Below are 20300 nucleotides of genomic sequence, written 5' to 3'. Positions count from 1 at the left end.
CCATACCAGGCCATAAACTTGTCTTGCTTGCCTAACCTTTAATCCTTGATGTACCGCAGTGACTTTAATGTGAAAACTAAATTATCTTCCCTGTTAAACAAGCAGGTGGCACAGGCTTGCTCCCTCTGGCCAGCACATCCTCCCTCAGCATCAACTCGTCCTTTACCTTAGCGCAGGTATCAAGGGCGCCCAGTAACCACCTTTCAGAAGGCCAACCTTTCAGCCGATACATTCTCAATAATGACATATCTCCAGCACAAATCATTGCTACTCTCCCTGTCAACACTCCCCCTTGCACCTCACCACTTTACACTAGTTTGTCCTGCTTTGCAGCAGCCTCAGCCTCACACTCGGCTTCAAAACTCATTCACACTTCCACATTTTCACCCAGTCAGCATCCTGGTTATTCCATCAGTGCTTAACTTAAACCGTGGTTGCAGGTGAGGCCTTACAACGCTCATTTTGGGGGACCAGTACTTTTTGTTCCGTGAGTGTGAGGGAGAGAGAGAGAAAGAGGGAGAGACACACACACAAGGGAAAAAGGAGGAAGAGAACGGGAGAAATTAGTAACCTGTAAGAGGGAGATTGGGGACAGGAAGTGCCTGGTGGTGGATTAAAGAGGAACAAGGCTGCATCAAGACTACGCAGCCTTGGGGTTCTGCAGTCTGACACTCAGTTGTGCCAGCTGACGGCCACTGGCTTGAACATTGAATCTTGCTGGCACATGCTCTGTAGAATAATGACACATTGCAACTTTGACGATAGTCTCACTAACTTTAGGGTCACCGACCTACGGCAACCCGTCAATAACAAACACACAGGGTTTATGATCTGTCCAAAATAAAAGCATAGTATAAATATGCCCTAAAATGTTATAACCCTGGTGCATGCCAACAACTTCTGTTCAGTTAGCGTAACTTTCCTTGCCTGGGTGTAAGGACCGCAAACCGTATACCACAACCACTCCTCATCACCAGCTTTCTGGGACAACACAGCATCCACACCGTATCCACTTGTGTTTACTACCAGCACACATCTCCTCCCACCAACGAATAGTTTTAAGAACACTGCCTTAATGAGTGATTTCTCCCTTGATTCTATCAAAACATGGATATTGCTCATGCTTCCAATCAAGCTGAGCACTTTCTAAGCAGCCTCCTCAATGGATCACCCATACTTGAATAATCCTCAATAAATCTTGCATAGAAATGACCATAACAGCTCCTTATTAACAGGTGATGGGGCATCCACAATAGCTCTCACGTGGTCATGCGTGTGTATTATGCCCACTTTTAATATCTTGTGGCCCAAATATACCACTTCTTTGGGGTCAAATTCACATTTCTCTAGTTTAACTAGAGCCCCAACTTTTGCTGGGCGGACAATACTCTCCTTAAGCTACCACGATGTTCCTTGATATTTTGACCAAAACCAAAATATTGTCCTGGAACACTCTGGCTCCCTTCAGAATGTTACAAGCAACTCTTTGGAAAACTGCTGAGCTCTTGCCAGCCCAGTGGCTTTCTTTTCTATTGGAATACACCCTCCAGGTGGCAAGTGCTGTAAAATATCTGTAGTCCATGTCCAGTTCCACCTGACGGTATGTGCTTGTTAAGTCTGTTGTGGAAATCACCATTGCACCAGCAACAGACGCTAACCATTCTTGTAAATTCGGAAGAGGAAACCTGTGAATCGTGATAGCGCTATAACAGTAACAAAGATCCACTAAGAGCCTTAATTCGTCTGAACTTTTCAATGAAATCGCTATTGGTGAAACCAATCTTGATTATTCTGTTAGTTGTGTAACGCGCACAAATCATGAAATATTTCTTTAACGTTTTCCTTTAGTTTCAGGGAACTTTTTTCTCAAGTCACGATTTTGTGTCTATGCCATTTGAAGTTCCCCAATTCTTGCTTAAACTCCTTCAAAGTCTACTTCAAATGCAGCACGTGTCACCCATATTTGTACATGTCCACGAATGTACATCCACCACACCATAACCAAGACATACGGCCCTGTACCTTTTCACAACTTTGTTCTTCTGCCTCTTCTAGTATATGAGTATGTTTTTCTTCTCATAGCCTTGTGTTTGGTTACAAAATCAGTGATTACTTTTTGTGTTTAGGGTTTGTCCCATCACCTATCCAGCAGACCCTCTTCACACCTTTCTATAAGTAAATGTGATCAAAATTGTAATGTTCCATGTAGAGTGCACACATTTTGCAATTCGTGATCCTATAATAATTGTAGACTTTGCCAAGTTTCTCCTGGGTGCAAAAGTCTTACTAAAATGTCTTTACCGGTTGAATTTTCCTGTAAAAACATAGTTTCTGGAAATTTGTTTTCAGTTAGGTTTTGCTGCTTTCCCCTCCTGTAACAAACTGCTATTAGCTGCTTATGAAACTTTTAACTAAATAATATATACACAATTTATTTGAAATACACCAAGTTTGCAACATTTTCAGTATAGCAGAAAATGTAGTTAGCAGACATTGACAGATTTATTCGCCCCTTCCTACTTCTTCAGACCCTTGTCGCTGATCTCGCTCTTTCTAATCCGCTCGCTCTGCAACCGCTCTGGTTCCTTTCATTCGGCCTCACACTCCCTTTTTCTTACAGAATCCAGCTCAGACCTTTTTCCTGCTGCTGACTTTCAGACATTTTCACTTTCCTAATTAGACTTGCACTGCGTCTGTTTCCATGTCCTGATCGTCACTTGTGTCCTTTGTACAGTTCCGCGTCTCATCTGGAGCCCATCCTCGACTCTCTTTTCCTCATCGCAGCGCCGGCATGTGTAGTAATCCACCATTTCTGGTCTCTTTGACTGCATTCCTTCTGTGACTCAGTGGACCAGCCTGTATTTGTTGCAGCTCTCTCCTCTCTGGAATCTTTTGCTGCTCAGCCTTGGTTTCTCATCTCTCTGTTCATATGTATATAGTTTCCACCGCTCTGTGGAGTTCCATAAGGCTCTGCCCTGGGTCTTCTTCACCTACACAACCCCTTTACCAGCTTTGATTTCACTGTTTCTCTTCCCATTGCTACACAGGTGGTTCTTCCTCCTTTAATGTTGCACTGAAGCCTGGATGTTCTGTGGTGTTCCTCACCACTTTTTAAATAAATTGTCTCCCGCCCTGTTGCATCTTTTTCCTGCATCTCTTCTACTCGACCTGTTCCTTTACTAGGGAGTGCCTAGAGGTACCTGTAGGAGAGCTGCGGTTCCTTCTTCTTGTAAATGAAGCGCTGAGATTCTGCTGTTTGTGTGTGAACAGAACCCTGCTGTGTTTGTGGGTGCTGTGGTACGTGCCGTTCAACTTTACACAAACTCACTTTACATCTGGAGAGTGTGTTTGCAGGTTATCCAGACTCCGGGAGGGCACCGGATGTTTGGCTTGTGCAGCAGGGATCTGGTGGGATAGCACCTAACCGCTTCCATTGGCATCTGGTAAGAGCAAGATGTGCCCTGAAGTTGCTGTCAGTGATGATCCTGGGTTTATCTGGGCATTGTAACTGAGACAAACACTGAAGTAATGCCAACCTGGGCATTGTAACTGAGACAAACACTGAAGTAATGCCAACCTGGCTGCCACCAGGGTAAGCCATGAGGTGGCTGCAGTTTATTTCACTGTAACATTTTGACAAAGTGTTTACAGTCGGGTTTATTTAGGACTTGGTCTCCAGGGCTTTCTAGACAAATGTGAGAATTCAAATATGCCACGTGTTGCTTGTTTGTATGTACACACGCACCTGCCTTGTTTTCAGATGTTCTGCATGTCTTTGACATTTTGCAGTTTATTACGCTGTCTTCCCATCTGCTGTCCTGCTCTTAAAACAGCTGGATTGGAATGGCACTCTACATGTGTGCTAAAATAAATAATTCCCTTCCCACACTTCAGCTTGCAGTGCCTGCATTCAGTTTGGTTTCTCTGCTTACATTCCTGACCTCGGTTCTTTGTACCATTTGACCTGAACTGGATTTGGTATTCTGTCCTGTTTTCATCTCTGGCATTGTGCTGCAATTTAGAATCTTGAACGTTTGTATTTCCACTCTTGTTCAGTTTTTCTGTGTCCATGCAATCCGTGTCACATTTCTCTCACTAAGTGTTGCTAACTCTGCCAAAGGTTTTTACATCCGCTACCCAGTGCCACTCAAGATTCTTGCTCTAAATGTCCGCCTATCGTGTGATGTCGAGTGTTTCTTCACCCTACTCTCTGCCTTGATTACACTAGTACTTGTTCTTTCTTGGACAGTGTTCTACGTCTCCCAAACGTTTCTTTACCCCGTAGCTCTTGGCTTCCTGGTTCATTATTTCTGCCATAGAACTGCAGAACACTATGATACAAATAATGTGCTCTCTACAACATGAAAAAAGCCATGAGCAAATTGCTTCATGTTGTAGGAAGTGATATAACTCAATAATATGTGAAAAAGTCGATTTCCCATACCCACATCAAGATTACCGCCAATAGTGAAAGATTACATTATGCATTTAATTGCACAAGGAAACTTTGAAAATAATATGTACCGGGGGTGAAGCCTTTGGGCAAATATGCCAGTGTTAAGCAAACTTCTGGTGAGTTATATGCGTAACATCTGTGCATGGTGTGGTGTTTGCCAGTTTTTGTCTTTCTTCTTACTTGTGTCTTTTTTTATAGAAGATAAAATAGCAATAATTAACTAAATGTGGTAATAGGCTATTGATAGAATAAATGTTTGTTTTTTCTATGGAACACATGAATTGCATTTACTGTTTGTGTGTTTGAATTCAACTTTTAATGTTGGCTAGGTTATATCTCAGAATGGAAACAGATCAAAAACAGGCCCTCAAATTACAAAAACTAAAATCACTGTTAGATATTTCACTAGAAGCATATTTCAGAGCTTCAAAGGAGCGGTGAATGCCATCAAGTGTAAAATAATTTCTCAGCTGTCTCCATCCTGGATCCCCGCTAACAGATTTGGACAATTGCGTAAAACATCTAAAAAAGTTTTTGATTATGTCTTGCAAAGGCAGTATCTTCCTTGAAAGTGGTTTCCCTAAATAATTTTGAGGCATATTCAATATGTTACTATTAACTGAATTAATCAACCTTTTTCAAATTCAATTCCTGCCTACAACTACAATCTGAAATCTCGCTGACCTTTTTTAATCATGAATTTGAAACTTGCAAATGAGGAAGGGTCTCACAAGCTGTACCTTTGATTCTGATTCATTCATAAAGATTGGTAATACAAAAGGGTACTGTGTTCATTCCTGACACCAAAAAACCCTTAGTGTTTTCAGGCACGAAATGCAGCAAATAACAGTCACAAAGAAACTGTGATAATAAACCTTTGTCACCGTAAATTAAATTCTAATCTAATCTGTTATCTTGTACGGTATCTCCCAGTTTTGTGCAGCTGTGTTAAAGGTTTAAGGGAAGCCAGCTAAAATAATTATTTCTGGCGACACTTGTGCTCTTCTGCACTTTATTTCTAAAACCTTGTTTACATAGCCTATCAAATTAAATCCTAAAAACCATGGTTTCTCCATTTTTTCTAATATTCTTTTATATTTATTTATTGTACATTTTTCAATTCTCTATTGCATGTTTTGGTGAAAAAAAACTATATAAATTCAATATTTGTTTTTAATGTAGTATCTTTGTGAGATTTATTGAATTTTCCATGTATTCCATTTTCATTCTGAACCTCGATTGGGCACATTCCTCTATTTTGAGGAAGACTTTGTTCTCTGCTGTCTTAAAACACTTTAGATCGTAAGCTTTCAGAGGGATATCAGGCTTGGTTGACTTTGACTCATATGTTACTGAGACACAACATATGTGATCTTAATTGTTCAGGATTGCAAATACTATGGACTTTCGAGTATCACGTACTGGACAGCAGCACCCTCCCTCCCCTGTGTTCTACGTATAAGATTACATGTCTGTCCAAGAAATGTCTTCCTTAACATCTATGTGCAATATGTCTCGTTTTGATGCAGTCAGTATGATGCCCCTTTTGGGATGTCTTCCGTTTTGTCTCCTTTGTAGAGTGCCTTAGATACAACACCCTGTCACTTGGGTACCTTGCCTGTTTATGCCATACAGGTGACACTTCCTTTCCATACCTCAGCATCTTTCCTCATTGTGTTGTCTGTTTCCCAGGCAGAAAAAGATTCCAAGGAGGAGATTCTCAAAGCCTTCAGGTTATTCGATGATGATGACACTGGCAAAATTTCCTTCAAAAACTTAAAGCGCGTGGCCAAAGAACTTGGGGAAAACCTGACGGACGAGGAGCTGCAGGTGTGTAGCGTGACACATTTTCCACAAGTGCATGCAGAGAGAATGAATGTGTGCTCCCCGGGTAACTTATGTTCAGTAATATGTACACTGAAAAGATCATGGCAGAAGAATTACGTAAATGGTTCTTAGATCAGATGTGATGGCCCTGGTATCTTTGCAGAATGTCGCTACCACTTGTGTAGTGTCAAGGATACCTTGTCCAGAAACAGCAGACTGTCATGTGCTTAGGGACAGGAAGGATGATGGATTGTGACCTGTGTGTGTATATGTAGCGCGCGGTGTGAATGTGCACTAGAGATATGGTGCGTCACCATATTGGGCTTGGTGAGGCATAAGGCAGCGGGAGACGGGCTGTTGGGACAACAGTTGCTGAGGACAAGAACAGGATGGTCCTTGGTGTTTACAGAGGTGTAGTGCTTGAGGGCCAGAGAAGTACCTTAATTGATTGAGGTGTAGAAGCTAGCCTCAGCAGCAAAGTTGCCCCTTGGGTGTTGACGCGAGTCCTGTTATTTATCATTTTCGATGACCACTAGCATGATAGATCCAATATAGGTTATGGATTGAAAACTAGACATTGATGTGTTCTACGTGTAGCTACAGGGAGTAGAAGCCTGCACAGAAACCCCTCTCCTTCCAATCTTTGCTTTCTCCTTCCTTCGTACTGTCAGTTCTTCTCATCACTTTGATTGTCCAGAGTACTTTAGCATGGTTCAGGTGACTGCATCATGAGCTGTTCTCTTTCAGTCCCGACTCCCTTACTCATCCTGTCCCTGTTGCCTCTGGTGTCTCGCAGGAGATGATCGATGAGGCTGACCGTGATGGAGATGGCGAGGTGAATGAGCAGGAGTTCTTGCGCATCATGAAGAAGACCAGCCTATACTGAGCCCCTCGCTCACCACGGGGGACTGTTTGGTAAATGAGGGGCCAGCAGAGTGGCAACCTAAAAACCCTACCTTACTTGGAGTAAGAGATGTATTTGACAGAATATAGTTTTCTACAAGATGCCAAAGTCCTTTAGCAAATGAATGTGTTTCCTCACTAGACGACCTTCTGAAGTCCCCCGTCTGCTCGTTGGAATGCTGCAGTGATTTCTGTGATCGTCTGTAAAGGCTGACTGTGTGCAGTGCTGTGCCTCTCAGTGTGTGAAACGGTGGTAACTGTGGTGTATGTGACCTCCGAGCTCATTACAACATGAGACAAACCACTTGCCCTTAAGTGATCGCATGCTATACGCGGAGAACCCAGAACCTGGACCCCCTCAATGTAAAGGCAAAAAGAGGTTTATGTAAAAAATACTAAGTTAACAACTGTTTCATTTACTGTATGTGAGTAAGTTTATAGTTAATAAGCCACCCTTGATCCCTAATCGCTGAACTCCTGTCAGTCTTAAGGTCAGGACTAGGATCACAGGAGATTAATTAAGCCCTATAGAATTACTCACATACACCTGGTGTTTGAGAAAGAATTTAGCACATTGAATGCTGTTTACCTTACCATTATCCCTGAGTAAGGTCTAGTTATTTTCAGTGTTATCAGTCACCACGTTTCATAGATAACTTTGCCAGCTACTGTAACTTAATCCGGTGCTGTGCCATGCTCTACTGATGCTCTGAAGCCAATGGCTCTGCGTGGATAAAATAGATCCCGCGCTCATCCATCTTTAAACACACATAATCATCCTTCATTATGTCTGTGAGTTGTGCCTTTTGTGATCCCCTGTTAGAAGGTGCACAGAGCAAGCGGGAGGTGCATTAGTCCTGCATGCTTTCTTTGCAGCTCACTGATAGCGTGAACTGTAGTCCAAACTGAATTCTCCTTTTGGCAAAGGAGCTTGGAGAGAAAACAAAGCAAGAAACTCTAGTACATTTGAGCCAGCTAGAGAGGCATAAATGCCATTTCATTAAATAAGGCAGGATCCTGTAACATAAGTCTCAGTGAGGTTTTTTCCCTTTGTAATTCCCTTTTTGCAGCTTCTCACTACCTCTAACGTCTGTAGATGAATAACTTCAGACATTCACATCTTAGACACCCTAGTGCTTGTTCCTTCATCATTTCAGAGACAAGCTTGCAGCGCAGTGGCCCTTGCCCCAGCCGGTGTTGTGTAGCTACGTCTGCATTAGTGCTAAACGGAACAATAGTAATAGTGTACATTTATATTGTCATGTTTAATTCTTCTTCTGCTACTTCCTGGTGCCAAAGCTGGATAAATGTATTTGGCTTTATTCTTGGGCAACTGACAATAGAATTTCACGATGATGAACCTTCAGATTTTGGGTGTCTCTCACTATCAGCTAGGTTTTCATGTAATCCTTTTACATGACATTTGCATTTCAAGCAGTTGCTCAAGTCATCCATCTTTGCCATGCAGATTCTGCCATCTTTTCACAACTTCAGGCCAGGTGCATGACTTAGATGTGAAAACCTTGATCTAACATCTTGTCTATAAAAATCTTGCATCATCTTCCCTCTCTGCATGCACTCTGAGATGCCTTGTGTACGCATGTGGATCTTTCTCTAAGTTTACAGTAAGCGAGCGCTGTCTGTCCCTGTGCCTGGTCCTTCATCACTAGAGCTGTGGTCATCACAAAGAGGCATGTTCCCTTCATCTGTAGACTATACGTGGTGTGGGAACTGAAGCTGGGGTCCTGATTGAGCGCCGCTGCTTCGAATAATGTCGTCCTGCTTCTTCTGCTCCCTCTTCCAGGGGCACAGTGTGGTCAGTTCGGAGGATGTGGATACTTGGGAGACTTTGGTCATATTGATTATGTACAATCTAGGGATAGTTAACTAGGTGGAGCTGACTCAGTGGAATGCAGGAAGAACATCTTATCCAGAGCACCATTCAAACTTCCCATTCCAGAGATAGAATTGAAGACCGATTTCTCCTTCGCCAATGAGTAGAACGCAACATGCAGAAGGACACTCCACAGGAAAGTAGTCCTCATCCATATACGATTATTCAGTCAGCAGATATTCTTTGTTTTGTAGCAAAGGTCAACTTAATATGCTATAGATTCAATTTCAGGAGTCAGTTCAGGTATGCCTTGGAGAAGCCCTTTCAGTGTATCGGTTTAACGCGTGTTGCTGGAGAGGTCTCTGCACAAACCTCCAGAGCACCAATAATTCAAGATGTTCCTGAAGACTGGATAAAATGAGCAACCATTTTACTGTTTTTTCCACTGATTGTAATATCAAAACAAAACTGAAAAACCTACTTCAGGTCAACATACAATTGTTAGATTTTTCTGAGGTTACACATCAAGGACACCAGTATGTCAATAATTAAACAAATTACAAACAATTGACACTATGGTTGATTTGAACGCTTGCTTCTGTTGCACATCACTGCTTCCAATCAGTGGTCTGATCAGGGTTAGGCTGCTGGCAACTCTGGATTTCCCACTTCATCTGGGGCTGACTCTCACCCCATGATTATAACATGTACCAACCCCTGACATGTCAGTCGTACACCTGATCGTCACCAAGCTGAGGAGTGTGGGGCATTGGCCAGATGCCTTCTATGGCATAGCATTGCCCTCTCCTCTTGATTGTGTCTACCTAGTATGAGCATCATCAAGCCTAATTATTGCTTTAGTGATCGTGTCTGCAGCGCACCATATTTTCTCTCCAGTGTCATGCACGCGCGAACAAGTTTCCTTGTTGCTCATCTTATGAAACCCCTTCCAATGGGAAGTAGATGTTGGAGACACAGATCAGGGAACATTGCAAATGCCGGAAGTGGTTGATGGCTGCAGGTGGCCGCAGTGTGCGGAAGTGGTTGACGGCTGCAGGTGGCCGCAGTGTGCGGAAGTGGTTGGCGGCTGCAGGTGGCCGCAGTGTGCGGAAGTGGTTGGCGGCTGCAGGTGGCCGCAGTGTGCGGAAGTGGTTGGCGGCTGCAGGTGGCCGCAGTGTGCGGAAGTGGTTGACGGCTGCAGGTGGCCGCAGTGTGCGGAAGTGGTTGACGGCTGCAGGTGGCCGCAGTGTGCGGAAGTGGTTGGCGGCTGCAGGTGGCCGCAGTGCGCAGGTGCTAGTTAACGCCTTTCTGGGAGGGACTACGGTTGCTGCTCGTTGCCCGTGTCATCCTCAGTTGGCGGCACTTGAATGTCTTGCATTCCTGTTAGTTTGGTTGGGGTACTAGCTGGCATTTGCTTGGTCATTGTGTCCTCAGACACATAAGCAGTCAATAAGGGGGCGAACAAGTATAATACCCGGAGGTAGTTACCACGAAGACATAAATCAGCAGAGGTGCCAGGTGAAGAGACGCTGCTTTTTGGATATCTCGTCACCAGAATCTGTAGACCCGCTCTATCTCATCATGGACCTTGGAAATGTTGGGAGCATTCTTTCCAGGTTCAAAGACTCTCTAACTCCAGGCCTCCCCTACTTCTAGGCTTTAAGGGCTATTGCTAGAACAGAAGAATCGTGGGAGAAAAAGAGTAGCTTTGAAAATATTGGTGACGGATCTACCACTGAAGGTGTTTGTCGTTAACTTCCCTGATCTTTAAAGGTAGACACATTGTTTCCAAGCTTTTCTGGTGGCATTCATGAAGTTTCCAGGGTTTCTTATCCTTCGTACAAGCTGAACCTAGGGTGTAAGTGGCACTGAGGCTTTGCTTCGCCTCTTCCCAAACTACCAGCCAACAGTCAAGATATTCTTCATGCGTTCACCCTTGAAACCAGCTTTATGCTGTTTGATATCCTAAATACTGTGTTTATAACCACTTTGTCCTGAACATTGAAGCTATCTTACACCTCTACTTTGTGATTTTTCTTCACCTTTTTATTTTCCTTTTGTGTTGCTGTGGATATTCACATCCCTGCCTTTTTTCTTTAGCCTGGACTGGGATTTTGTGTTCCTTCAAAAACAGTTTTCCTCTCTGCTGATCTCTACGCAGTCTCTGTGGGTGCGTCAGGGTGCTCAATATCACCAGCTCCAATCGTTTGACTTGAAACAGTTAGTTAATAGTTTGTGATTTGATCGCTATTAGATCACCTTTTGGGAAATTGTTCCTTAATGCTTCATTATTAACAAATATTTTTTTTATTGCGAATTCTAAAACATTCTCGCAGTTTTACTCTTTCTGTGCATTGTCTCAATTTTCATGCGTTTGTGTTTGGTGTTTGCAGACCAAAACAAATCAAAACATTAGTGCTTTGTTCCTCTGATGCTCTGCTCATTTCACCGTTTGAGGTTTCAACTCTTGATTTTTCCCAGATTCCATGGGCGACTGTCAAGCTCTTTCTTTGATATTTCTTTCATGCACAACTGCTTTAAACGTTAAAATATTGCCCTCTCCAATATGCCTTGCTGTTGTTTCAGCAGGAGGTATGCCAAGGGCAAAGGTCATCTATGCCCCCGTGCTTAGCTCTTAGCCGTCTTTTGAAAAGTGACTCTTTATTAGGGGTTGTTTCTTTGAAAAATGAGCTGCTGAGACCAAGACTCTTGAAATACCACTTTCTTAAGACCACTCACGTCCCCTGCTGGGGCATTCTTGCTTTTCATATACATTAGATAACTGCTTTACTGTTTCCTTCTCAGGTCCCTCTTTATTGCCAGAATAGGTTTTACAGGTATGTGTTGGTCCATGAGTGCACTGTAAGTTCACTGATGGGACACTTTGTAGTGTTTAGTTCCAGTGTTAGGGTTGAGACAGACCCAAGGACAGACATGTTCTGTGAAGCGTCTTCATATAGCTGATGTGATTGGGTCAGCCTACACTAAGGGCTTGCCTCTTTATCCCATAACTTAAGTACTGCTCAGTTCTCCATCTAAAGTCCCTGCCTCTATTCAAGATCCCAATTTGGCGCCGGAAGTACTATTGACCTGTAGTAATAGCTCCCCGGAGAGACTTACACATGAACCTCCCACCCCGTCACAGATGAGCCGAGTTCATCTCTGTGTAGCTCCAGGCTTCTTAAAGATGGAAGTGTGGCTTGGCAGCTCCCTTTATTCATATCACTCAAGTTAAGAGTGTTTCATACACCTGCTACTAGGTGCTTTGGGCTGGGAGCTACACACAGTTCTTCCAGAGTACAGAACCATTCTTACTGAAATTTGAGCTTTTCTCATACCTTGCGTGTGCAGATAACCGACTGTCCTGCTGAGTGTGTGATTGAAGCATGCACTGCTGCCTGCCCTGGACCTGTTATTCCGGTGAGTGAAGCTTGCATCAATGCCACCTGCACTTGTTTTCTTTGTGAGCGAAGCTTGCACAATCCACTCTCTGCTGAGTGTGTTTGTGAATTAGCCAGTGTTGGTGTACTTTGTGTCTGAAGTGTACGTCCTGGACTTGCTTTGTGTGAGTGAAGCTTGCATCAATGTACCTGCAGTTGTTTTCTTTGTGAGCGAAGCTTGCACAATCCACTCTCTGCTGTGTGTGTTTGTGAATTAGCGAGTGTTGCTGTTCTTTGTGTCTGAAGTGTACACACTGGACTTGCTTTGTGTGATTGAAGCTTGCATCAATGCTACCTGCACTTGTTTTCTTTGTGAGCGAATCTTGCACAAGCCACTCTCTGCTGTGTGTGTTTGTGAATTAGCCAGTGTTGGTGTTCTTTGTGTCTGAAGTGTACATGCTGGACTTGCTTTCTGTGAGTGAAGGTTGCATCAGTGCTACCTGCACTTGTTTTCTTTGTGTCTGAAGTGTACGTCCTGGACTTGCTTTGTGTGAGTGAAGCTTGCATCAGTGCTACCTGCAGTTGGTTTTTTTGTGAGCAAAGCTTGCACAATCCACTCTCTGCTGTGTGTGTTTCTGAATTAGCCAGTGTTGGTGTTCTGTGTGTCTGAAGCTTACGTGCTGGATTTGCTTTGTGTGAGTGAAGCTTGCATCAGTGCTACCTGCACTTGTTTTCTTTGTGAGCGAAGCTTGCACAATCCACTCTCTGCTGGGTGTGTTTGTAAATTAGCCAGTGTTGGTGTTCTTTGTGTCTGAAGCGTACGTCCTGGACTTGCTTTGTGTGAGTGAAGCTTGCATCAATGCTACCTGCAGTTGTTTTCTTTGTGAGCGAAGCTTGCACAATCCACTCTTTGCTGTGTGTGTTTGTGAATTAGCTATTGTTGCTGTTCTTTGTGTCTGAAGCTTGCGTGCTGGATTTGCTTTGTGTGAGTGAAGCTTGTGCCTTAGCTGCGTCATTAGCAGGGGTTCACTCCTGCTGCCTGTCCTGTATGACTATGTGAGAGATGCTTGCAGTGTTGTGTCTATAATGTACATCTCACATTAACCCTTTTAGGGGGGTTGCATGCTTGTGTGTGCTTCTGTATCATGCTGTGATTTAGCATTTCGACATGAATAATGAAACTTTTTTATGTATCCTCAAATTTAAAAATATAATTTCTTCTTCCTTCGTCATACCTCAGTGTTTACAAGTTGGAAAGAAAAGGCCAGAAGAATATTTTCATTATTTAAGGACATTTTCAGTATTACTTGTAATATGTATGAATTATTATTTATGTTGTGTCCTGTCCATGCTGGGTGTGTACTTGTCTGCTTGGACTCTTGAGTCGTTTGTTTAACAAAGTAGCCTCATATATGACTGACCTTTATCCAACCCTCTTGGCCTTTCTGGGGCAGATCTAGTCAAGGAATTCTCGGTTTCAGCCAGGCACCTGCCTCTGTGTAAGGATGCTTTGCTTCCAGAGCCCTGAGCTACTGCATGTTCTGATGTTGTTTTTGTAACATTTTCTATTTCTTTTGTATTGGTCTTTTGTGTCAAGGAATCTGTATAATGAAACTTTGATATTGATGATAAATATCATCTGAAATTGAATCTGAATTACTGAGTCATGATTTACCAACCTAAGGGCCCCAAAGTGGCTGCATTACCGTCCACAGTGGCCTGGAGAGACTTCAGCGAGAAATATTATGTTTTTTAACGTTGCCTAAAGTCAAGAATCCGTCTCAATACAGGAACTTCCATGTGAAGTCTTTATTGTTCCGTTATGTAAAAGAACAGCATTAAAAAGCCACAGCCAGCTTGAGATGTACACACCTGCACACAACACCAGCCCTTAATCACCGAAGTATAAAAAACATTTGCTCATAGTGGCGCTGGCAGACATCAGACCCGCATAACAATTAAATACATTGACGAAGATGCATATTGCATGGACCCTCTAAAAGAAGTTATGATCAATATACACACCATCACTGTGATAAATGCAATCTTAAGACATAAAATGGTGTCACTCGATGTCAACATTTCCTCATGAATTTTGCTCCACATGTTTCAACCATAAAACCTTGAGCAAGAGCTGACACCACAAACCTTTGCCCCCTTTCCCCTTCAACAAAATATTGAATACCTTTTAACAGAATCTTACAGTTAAATAGAAAATTGGTGTTTACTGTTATTTAATCTGATTGATCGCACAATCTACTTGCCTTTGGAAGGTGACTCTTTTAATACCTGACTCTTCCTCCAGAATTAGCAGAGAGAAATATAAACTTCACATAGATTATCCTTAGGTTGCTGTTAAAGTTATACGGTAAGCATTTTATATTGAAAATTCAGTTTAGGTGTCCAAGACATATGGTGCAACGCTATCTCCAGCAAACAACATATATAGGTGAGAGACCCCGTTCTATGTGATCTTATAGAAAAATGATTTTATGGAATACCGTTACTGAGAAACCATTTCACCTAAACTGTTTAATGGACATCTGCAGGATGAATGGCATTTACCATTTCATAGAAACCAATTCAGAGAATGTCTTTTTGTTTGCATTGGACTTTTGCATGCTTATTTTTTAAGGTGTAAATGTAATGGTTGCATGTCTTACTTTCAGAAACAGATTTGTGGGAGGTGTTTATTTCAGTGCTTTACTTCTGGCATTATTTCAGATTTATATCTTTTACACTGTCAAATGATTACTTCAGATTATTTTAATTTGCTGTCCTCTGACCCCATAAATACCATCCATCCCTGACACCGCACAATCCCTAAACATCAAGAATACCTGCCCCCCCTAAAACCGCTCACCATACCTAAACTACATCCATCCCTGAAACCTAAAAGCCCTTTCTACCTCTAAACTACACTCATCCCAGAAACCTAAAAAACACTTACTACACCTAAACTACACTCATCCCTGACCCCTAAAAAAACCTTTCTGCCCCTACACTTCACCCATCCCTGAACCGTAGACCCTCTCAATATCCCTGAACACCCATTCCTGAACCGTAGAACCTCTCAGTATCCCTGAACAACACCCATCCCTGAACCGTAGAACCTCTCAATATCCCTGAACAACGCCCATCCCTGAACCGTAGAACCTCTCAATATCCCTAAACAACACCCATCCCTGAACCGTAGAACCTCTCAATATCCCTGAACAACACCCACTCCTGAACCATAGAACCTCTCAATATCCCTAAACAACACCCACTCCTGAACCGTAGAACCTCTCAATATCCCTGAACAGCACCCATCCCTGAACCGTAGAACCTCTCAATATTCCTGAACAACACCCATCCCTAAACAGCACCCATCCCTGAACTGTAGACCCTCTCAGTATCCCTGAACAACACCCATCCCTGAACCATGGTCCCTCTCAGTATCCCTAAACAACACCCATCCCTGAACCGTAGACCCTCTCAATATCCCTGAACAACACCCATCCCTGAACCGTAGAACCTCTCAATATCCCTGAACAACACCCATCCCTGAACCGTAGAACCTGTCAATATCCCTGAACAACACCCACTCCTGAACCGTAGAACCTCTCAATATCCCTGAACAACACCCATCCCTGAACCGTAGACCCTCTCAATATCCCTGAACAACACCCATCCCTGAACCGTAGACTCTCTCAATATCCCTGAACAACACCCATCCCTGAACCGTAGAACCTCTCAATATCCCTAAACACCCATCCCTGAACCTTAAAAAAACTTCTGTGCCTAAACCCCCCCAAACCTGATTCCTTAAAACCTCTTCCCGCACCCAAACTCGATCCTCCTCTGAACCCTAAAAAAATCCTTACCGCTCTTAAACACGACCCATCCATGACCCCTAAAAAGCCCCACAACCCCAAACCTTACCCATTCCTGACCCCTAAAACCCCTTGTGGGAAGCTGGCCTGGTGTGTTGTGAGTACCTATGGCGTTATCACCTTTCACCAGGCCCAGGTATCCCCTGTTAGTGAGGTGTAGGCAGTGCCTAAAAGCCAGGATCTCTAGAGGGAGCTGTGGATGAGCAGCCAAGACTGAACTAGGAGACATGCAAAGCTCATGCAATACCACCGTAGTCACACAGCACTCACACACATTAAAGAACCACACAGTGTTACAAAAATAAAGGTACTTTATTTTAGTGACACAAATACTAAAACACTAGATAGGCAATCCTCCAATAGGATATAAGTAAATACACTATTGTATGTACAGTAGCAATCAGAAATTGGCATAAAAAGCAATAGAAAACAGTGAAAAGCAATACGCAGTACTGAAGCCCGGGGGGGGGGGACAAACCATATACTAAGAAAGTGGAATGCAAAATTGGGGCCCCACCCAAGGAAGTGGAATCGCTAGAGGGGAGTTGGAAGAACTAGGTAGCCCACAAGGTAAGTACTAGAGTGCCCCCCAGTACCAGAGTGCCTCCCAGTGACCAGGAGAGAAGAGGTTCTACCAAAAGCAACCCAAAGGACTTCAGAGAAGGATATTGCAAGACCCAGACAAGATTGCAAGAAACAAAAACAAAAGGTGGATCCTGGAAGAGGAAGACCTGGAAAAGAAGGGGACCAAGTCCAGTTCACGTTAGAGTGTCCGGTGGTGGCAGCAGCCACTAACCCCCCTGCATGTGGATGCAGGAGTTGGTCGACGGTGAGACGAAGACAGTCAGCAATGCAGCACTGGAGCAGATGAAGAGTTACTGGATGCAGTCGAGGTCCCATGCCGGATGAAGGATTGCAGTCAGTCTATGGTGTGGAAAAACCACAAACAAGCCTTAGCAAAGGCAAATGTCGTGGTTGGTGGAAACGGGGGGCTGCCGTGGATCAGCAAGGTCCAGTGGGACTCAACCCACAAGGGAGTCCCAGGTGACCCTCAGCAGTGCACAGAGTCCAAAGAAGAAGAGGCAGCCCCCACATAAGACCCACAGGCCAGGAGCCCAGGAGTCGCAGAGAGGACCACGCAGCACACGTGAAGAGAGGTCCCTCGTCGCAGGAGAGCACGCAGAGGTTTGTGCATCGCAGGGAAGAGTGCTGGGGGCTGGGGCTACACGGAGCCTGAAGATCTCTTGGAGTAGATACCAACAAGCCTTGGTAGCTGCAAGAGATGCAGTACACGGGGTATTGTCCTTTGTGGGAAGGCAAGGGCCTACCTTCAAAGTTGGATAGCTGGCAGAGAGGGCCAAGGGGGCCACCCCAGACCACCACCCGTAATGCAGGATCCACGCAGCTCAGGATGAGAGGAGATCCATGCAGCCTGTCATCGTTGCTGTTGGTGCCTGCGGATGCAGGGAAGTGACTCCTTCACTTCAAGGGAGATTCCTTCTTCCTTCTTGCTTCTTGTGCAGACTGAAGACTTGCACAAGTCCCAGCAGTTGCTGGAAGGATCCAGAGAAACAATGTTGCAGAGCAGAGTCGTCGCTGTAGCTTCAGATTGTAGGTTCTTGTGGAGTCCAGTTGCGGTTTCAGTGACCAGAAGTCGATGCAGAGGAGTCCTGCTGGAGTCTTACACATCAGATCTGAAAACCCAACCAAGAAGGAGACTCTAAATAGTGCTGGAAGGGGGATTTCGTCACCTAGCCAGGTGACCACCTATCAGGAGGGGGTTGTGATGTCACCTGCCTGACCTGGCCACTCAGATGCTCCCAGAGGTCCCTGCCAAACTTGCATTCAAGTTGGCAGAACCCAGTGACTCTCTGGAGGAGCTCTGAGCACGACCCCTGGGGTGGTGATGGACAGAGGAGTGGTCACTCCCCTTTCCATTGTCCAGTTTCGCACCACAGCAGGGACTGGAGGTTTCCGAAACGATGTAGACCGGTTTATGCATGGAGGGCACCAAATGAGCCCTTCAAAGCATACCAGCTTAGGCTGCCCGGAAAACCCCAGAAGGCTGGTAGGGTCAATGCTGGGGGTCCTCTAAGGAGCCCCCAGAGTGCATGGAATCATACTTTCAATACTTGCAATAGTATTGCGGTATGATTCTGACATGTTTGATACCAAACATGCTTCGGTTACCATTATGTAGCTGGACACAGGTAGTGACCTATGTCCAGTACATTCAGAAAATGGCGCCCATGCACTCAGGGACTCCAGTAAAATGGAACTGGAGGTCTTGGGGGCACCTCTGCTAGTGATAGGGGTGCTCTCACACACAGGTACTTTCACCCTGCTCTCTGGGCTAGGAGGGCCTGCCATAGTGGTCACTTAAAGTGATCTGGTGCAGTGACCTATAGTGAAAAGGGTACATACACCCTTTCACGCAGGCTGCAATGGCAGGCCTGCAGATACACTTTGCATGGGCTCCCAAAGGATGGCATAATACATGCTGCAGCCCATGGGGATCCCCTGGTACCCCAATGAGTACCATATAAATAGGGACTTACATGGGGGCACCAGTATGCCAAATGTGGGGTGTAAGTAACCAAGTTGCCAAGTTTGGAGGGAGAGCACATAATCACTGGGGTCCTGGTTAGCAGGATTCTAGTGAACACAGTCAAACACACTGACAACAGGCAGAAAATGGGGGTAACCATGCTAAGAAAGAGGGTACTTTCCTACAGTAAGTGCTGCAAATAATAGTCCAAAAGGAGATGTTTAATAGCCCCCAGCACTTCTTTCTGCAACGCACAGCCCTCTGCGTGCTTCTCCTGTGGCTTTTGACCCTTGTCCAGTTGTGCTGCATGGGCTTTTCTGTGGCTCCTGGTTCCTCATCCAGTGGGTCTCATGTTGGGGCTGCCTCATCTTCTTTGGACTCTCTGCCTTGCAGAGGGTCCCTCTACGACTCACCCGTGGGTTGAGTCTTTCTGGACCTTGCTGGTCCGCTGCAGCTCAACTTTGTGCTTCACCGCGACTTCTGCCTTTGCCAAGGCTTGTTGGTAGCTTTTACAGGCCACTGACCGACTTGAATCATCCATCCGCTGTGGGACGTCGACTGCATCCTCCAGGAACTCTTCAACAGCTCCAGGGCAGCATTCTTGACCGTCTTCGTCCTACCGTCGACCATCTCCCGCAACTAACTTCTGCAAGCATAGCTGGGTGGGTAATAGCTCCGTCTGTCCCTGGACTCTTCTGTGACTTCTGGACTTGGTCCCCTTCTTCCACATGTCTTCCTTCTCAGGAATCCACCGCTGGTTTCTTGTAGTCTTGTCTGGGTGTTGCATTTTCTTCTTTTTCTTCCTTTTGGGTTTGAGGAAATCAAGGCCCGTATTTATACTTTTTTGTTTTGCGCCGCTTTTTGACGCAAAACGGCGCAAACCTGCAAAAACGGCGCAAACTTGCAAAATACCATTGTATTTTGTAGGTTTGCGCCGTTTTGCGTAAAAAAGCGGCGCAAATGCGGCGCAAAAAAAAAGTATAAATACGGGCCCAAGTAACTTACTCCTTTCTTCCTGGTCGTTTGAGAGCAATGTGGTACTTACCATTGGGGTTTGCTAGTACCCCCAGCTCCCCTCTACACATTCTACTTACCTAGGTTGGGGTCCTGTGTTCGCATTCCATTATTTTAGTATATGGTTTGGGCTCTCCCTACAGTCACTATTGTCTACTTGCATTTGCACTGTTTTCTATCACTTTCTATGCCTATTGCTGATTACTAGAGTACATATCTTTAGTGTTACTTACCGCCTATTGGAGGGTTGCTTCTCTAATACTTTTTCGTATTTGTGTCGCTAAAATAAAGAACCTTTATTTTTGTAACACTGAGTGCTTTCTTTCATTCGTATGAGTACTGTGTGACTAAACGCTTTGCATGTCTCCTAGAAAAGCCTTGGCTGCTCATCCACAGCTACCGCTAGAGAGCTTGGCTTCTAAACACTGTCTGCACTACACTAATAGGGGTTGGCTGGACCTGG

General features: G+C 44.5%; 2 protein-coding genes across 2 annotated transcripts in view; one reads left to right on the top strand and one right to left on the bottom strand.

The window, feature by feature from the left end:
• CETN2 (centrin 2) overlaps window positions 1-14050 on the top strand; it is a 32706-nt gene extending 18656 nt beyond the window's left edge. The window contains exons 4-5 of the mRNA XM_069212116.1: window positions 6149-6286; window positions 7080-14050. Of these exons, the coding sequence (XP_069068217.1) occupies window positions 6149-6286; window positions 7080-7169 (228 nt within the window). The 3' untranslated portion in view covers window positions 7170-14050. The remainder of the gene's footprint in view (window positions 1-6148; window positions 6287-7079) is intronic.
• The window catches only part of LOC138262485 (uncharacterized), a 39709-nt gene continuing 29364 nt past the window's right edge, over window positions 9956-20300 (bottom strand). Inside the window, exon 6 of the mRNA XM_069212378.1 lies at window positions 9956-10287. Coding sequence (XP_069068479.1) covers window positions 9956-10287 — 332 coding nt within the window. The remainder of the gene's footprint in view (window positions 10288-20300) is intronic.

This window comes from Pleurodeles waltl, chromosome 10 (genome assembly GCF_031143425.1).
Source record: "Pleurodeles waltl isolate 20211129_DDA chromosome 10, aPleWal1.hap1.20221129, whole genome shotgun sequence".
Lineage (NCBI taxonomy): Eukaryota > Metazoa > Chordata > Amphibia > Caudata > Salamandridae > Pleurodeles > Pleurodeles waltl.
Note: the sequence above shows the minus strand (reverse complement) of the source record. Positions and strands in the feature narration are given on the sequence as shown.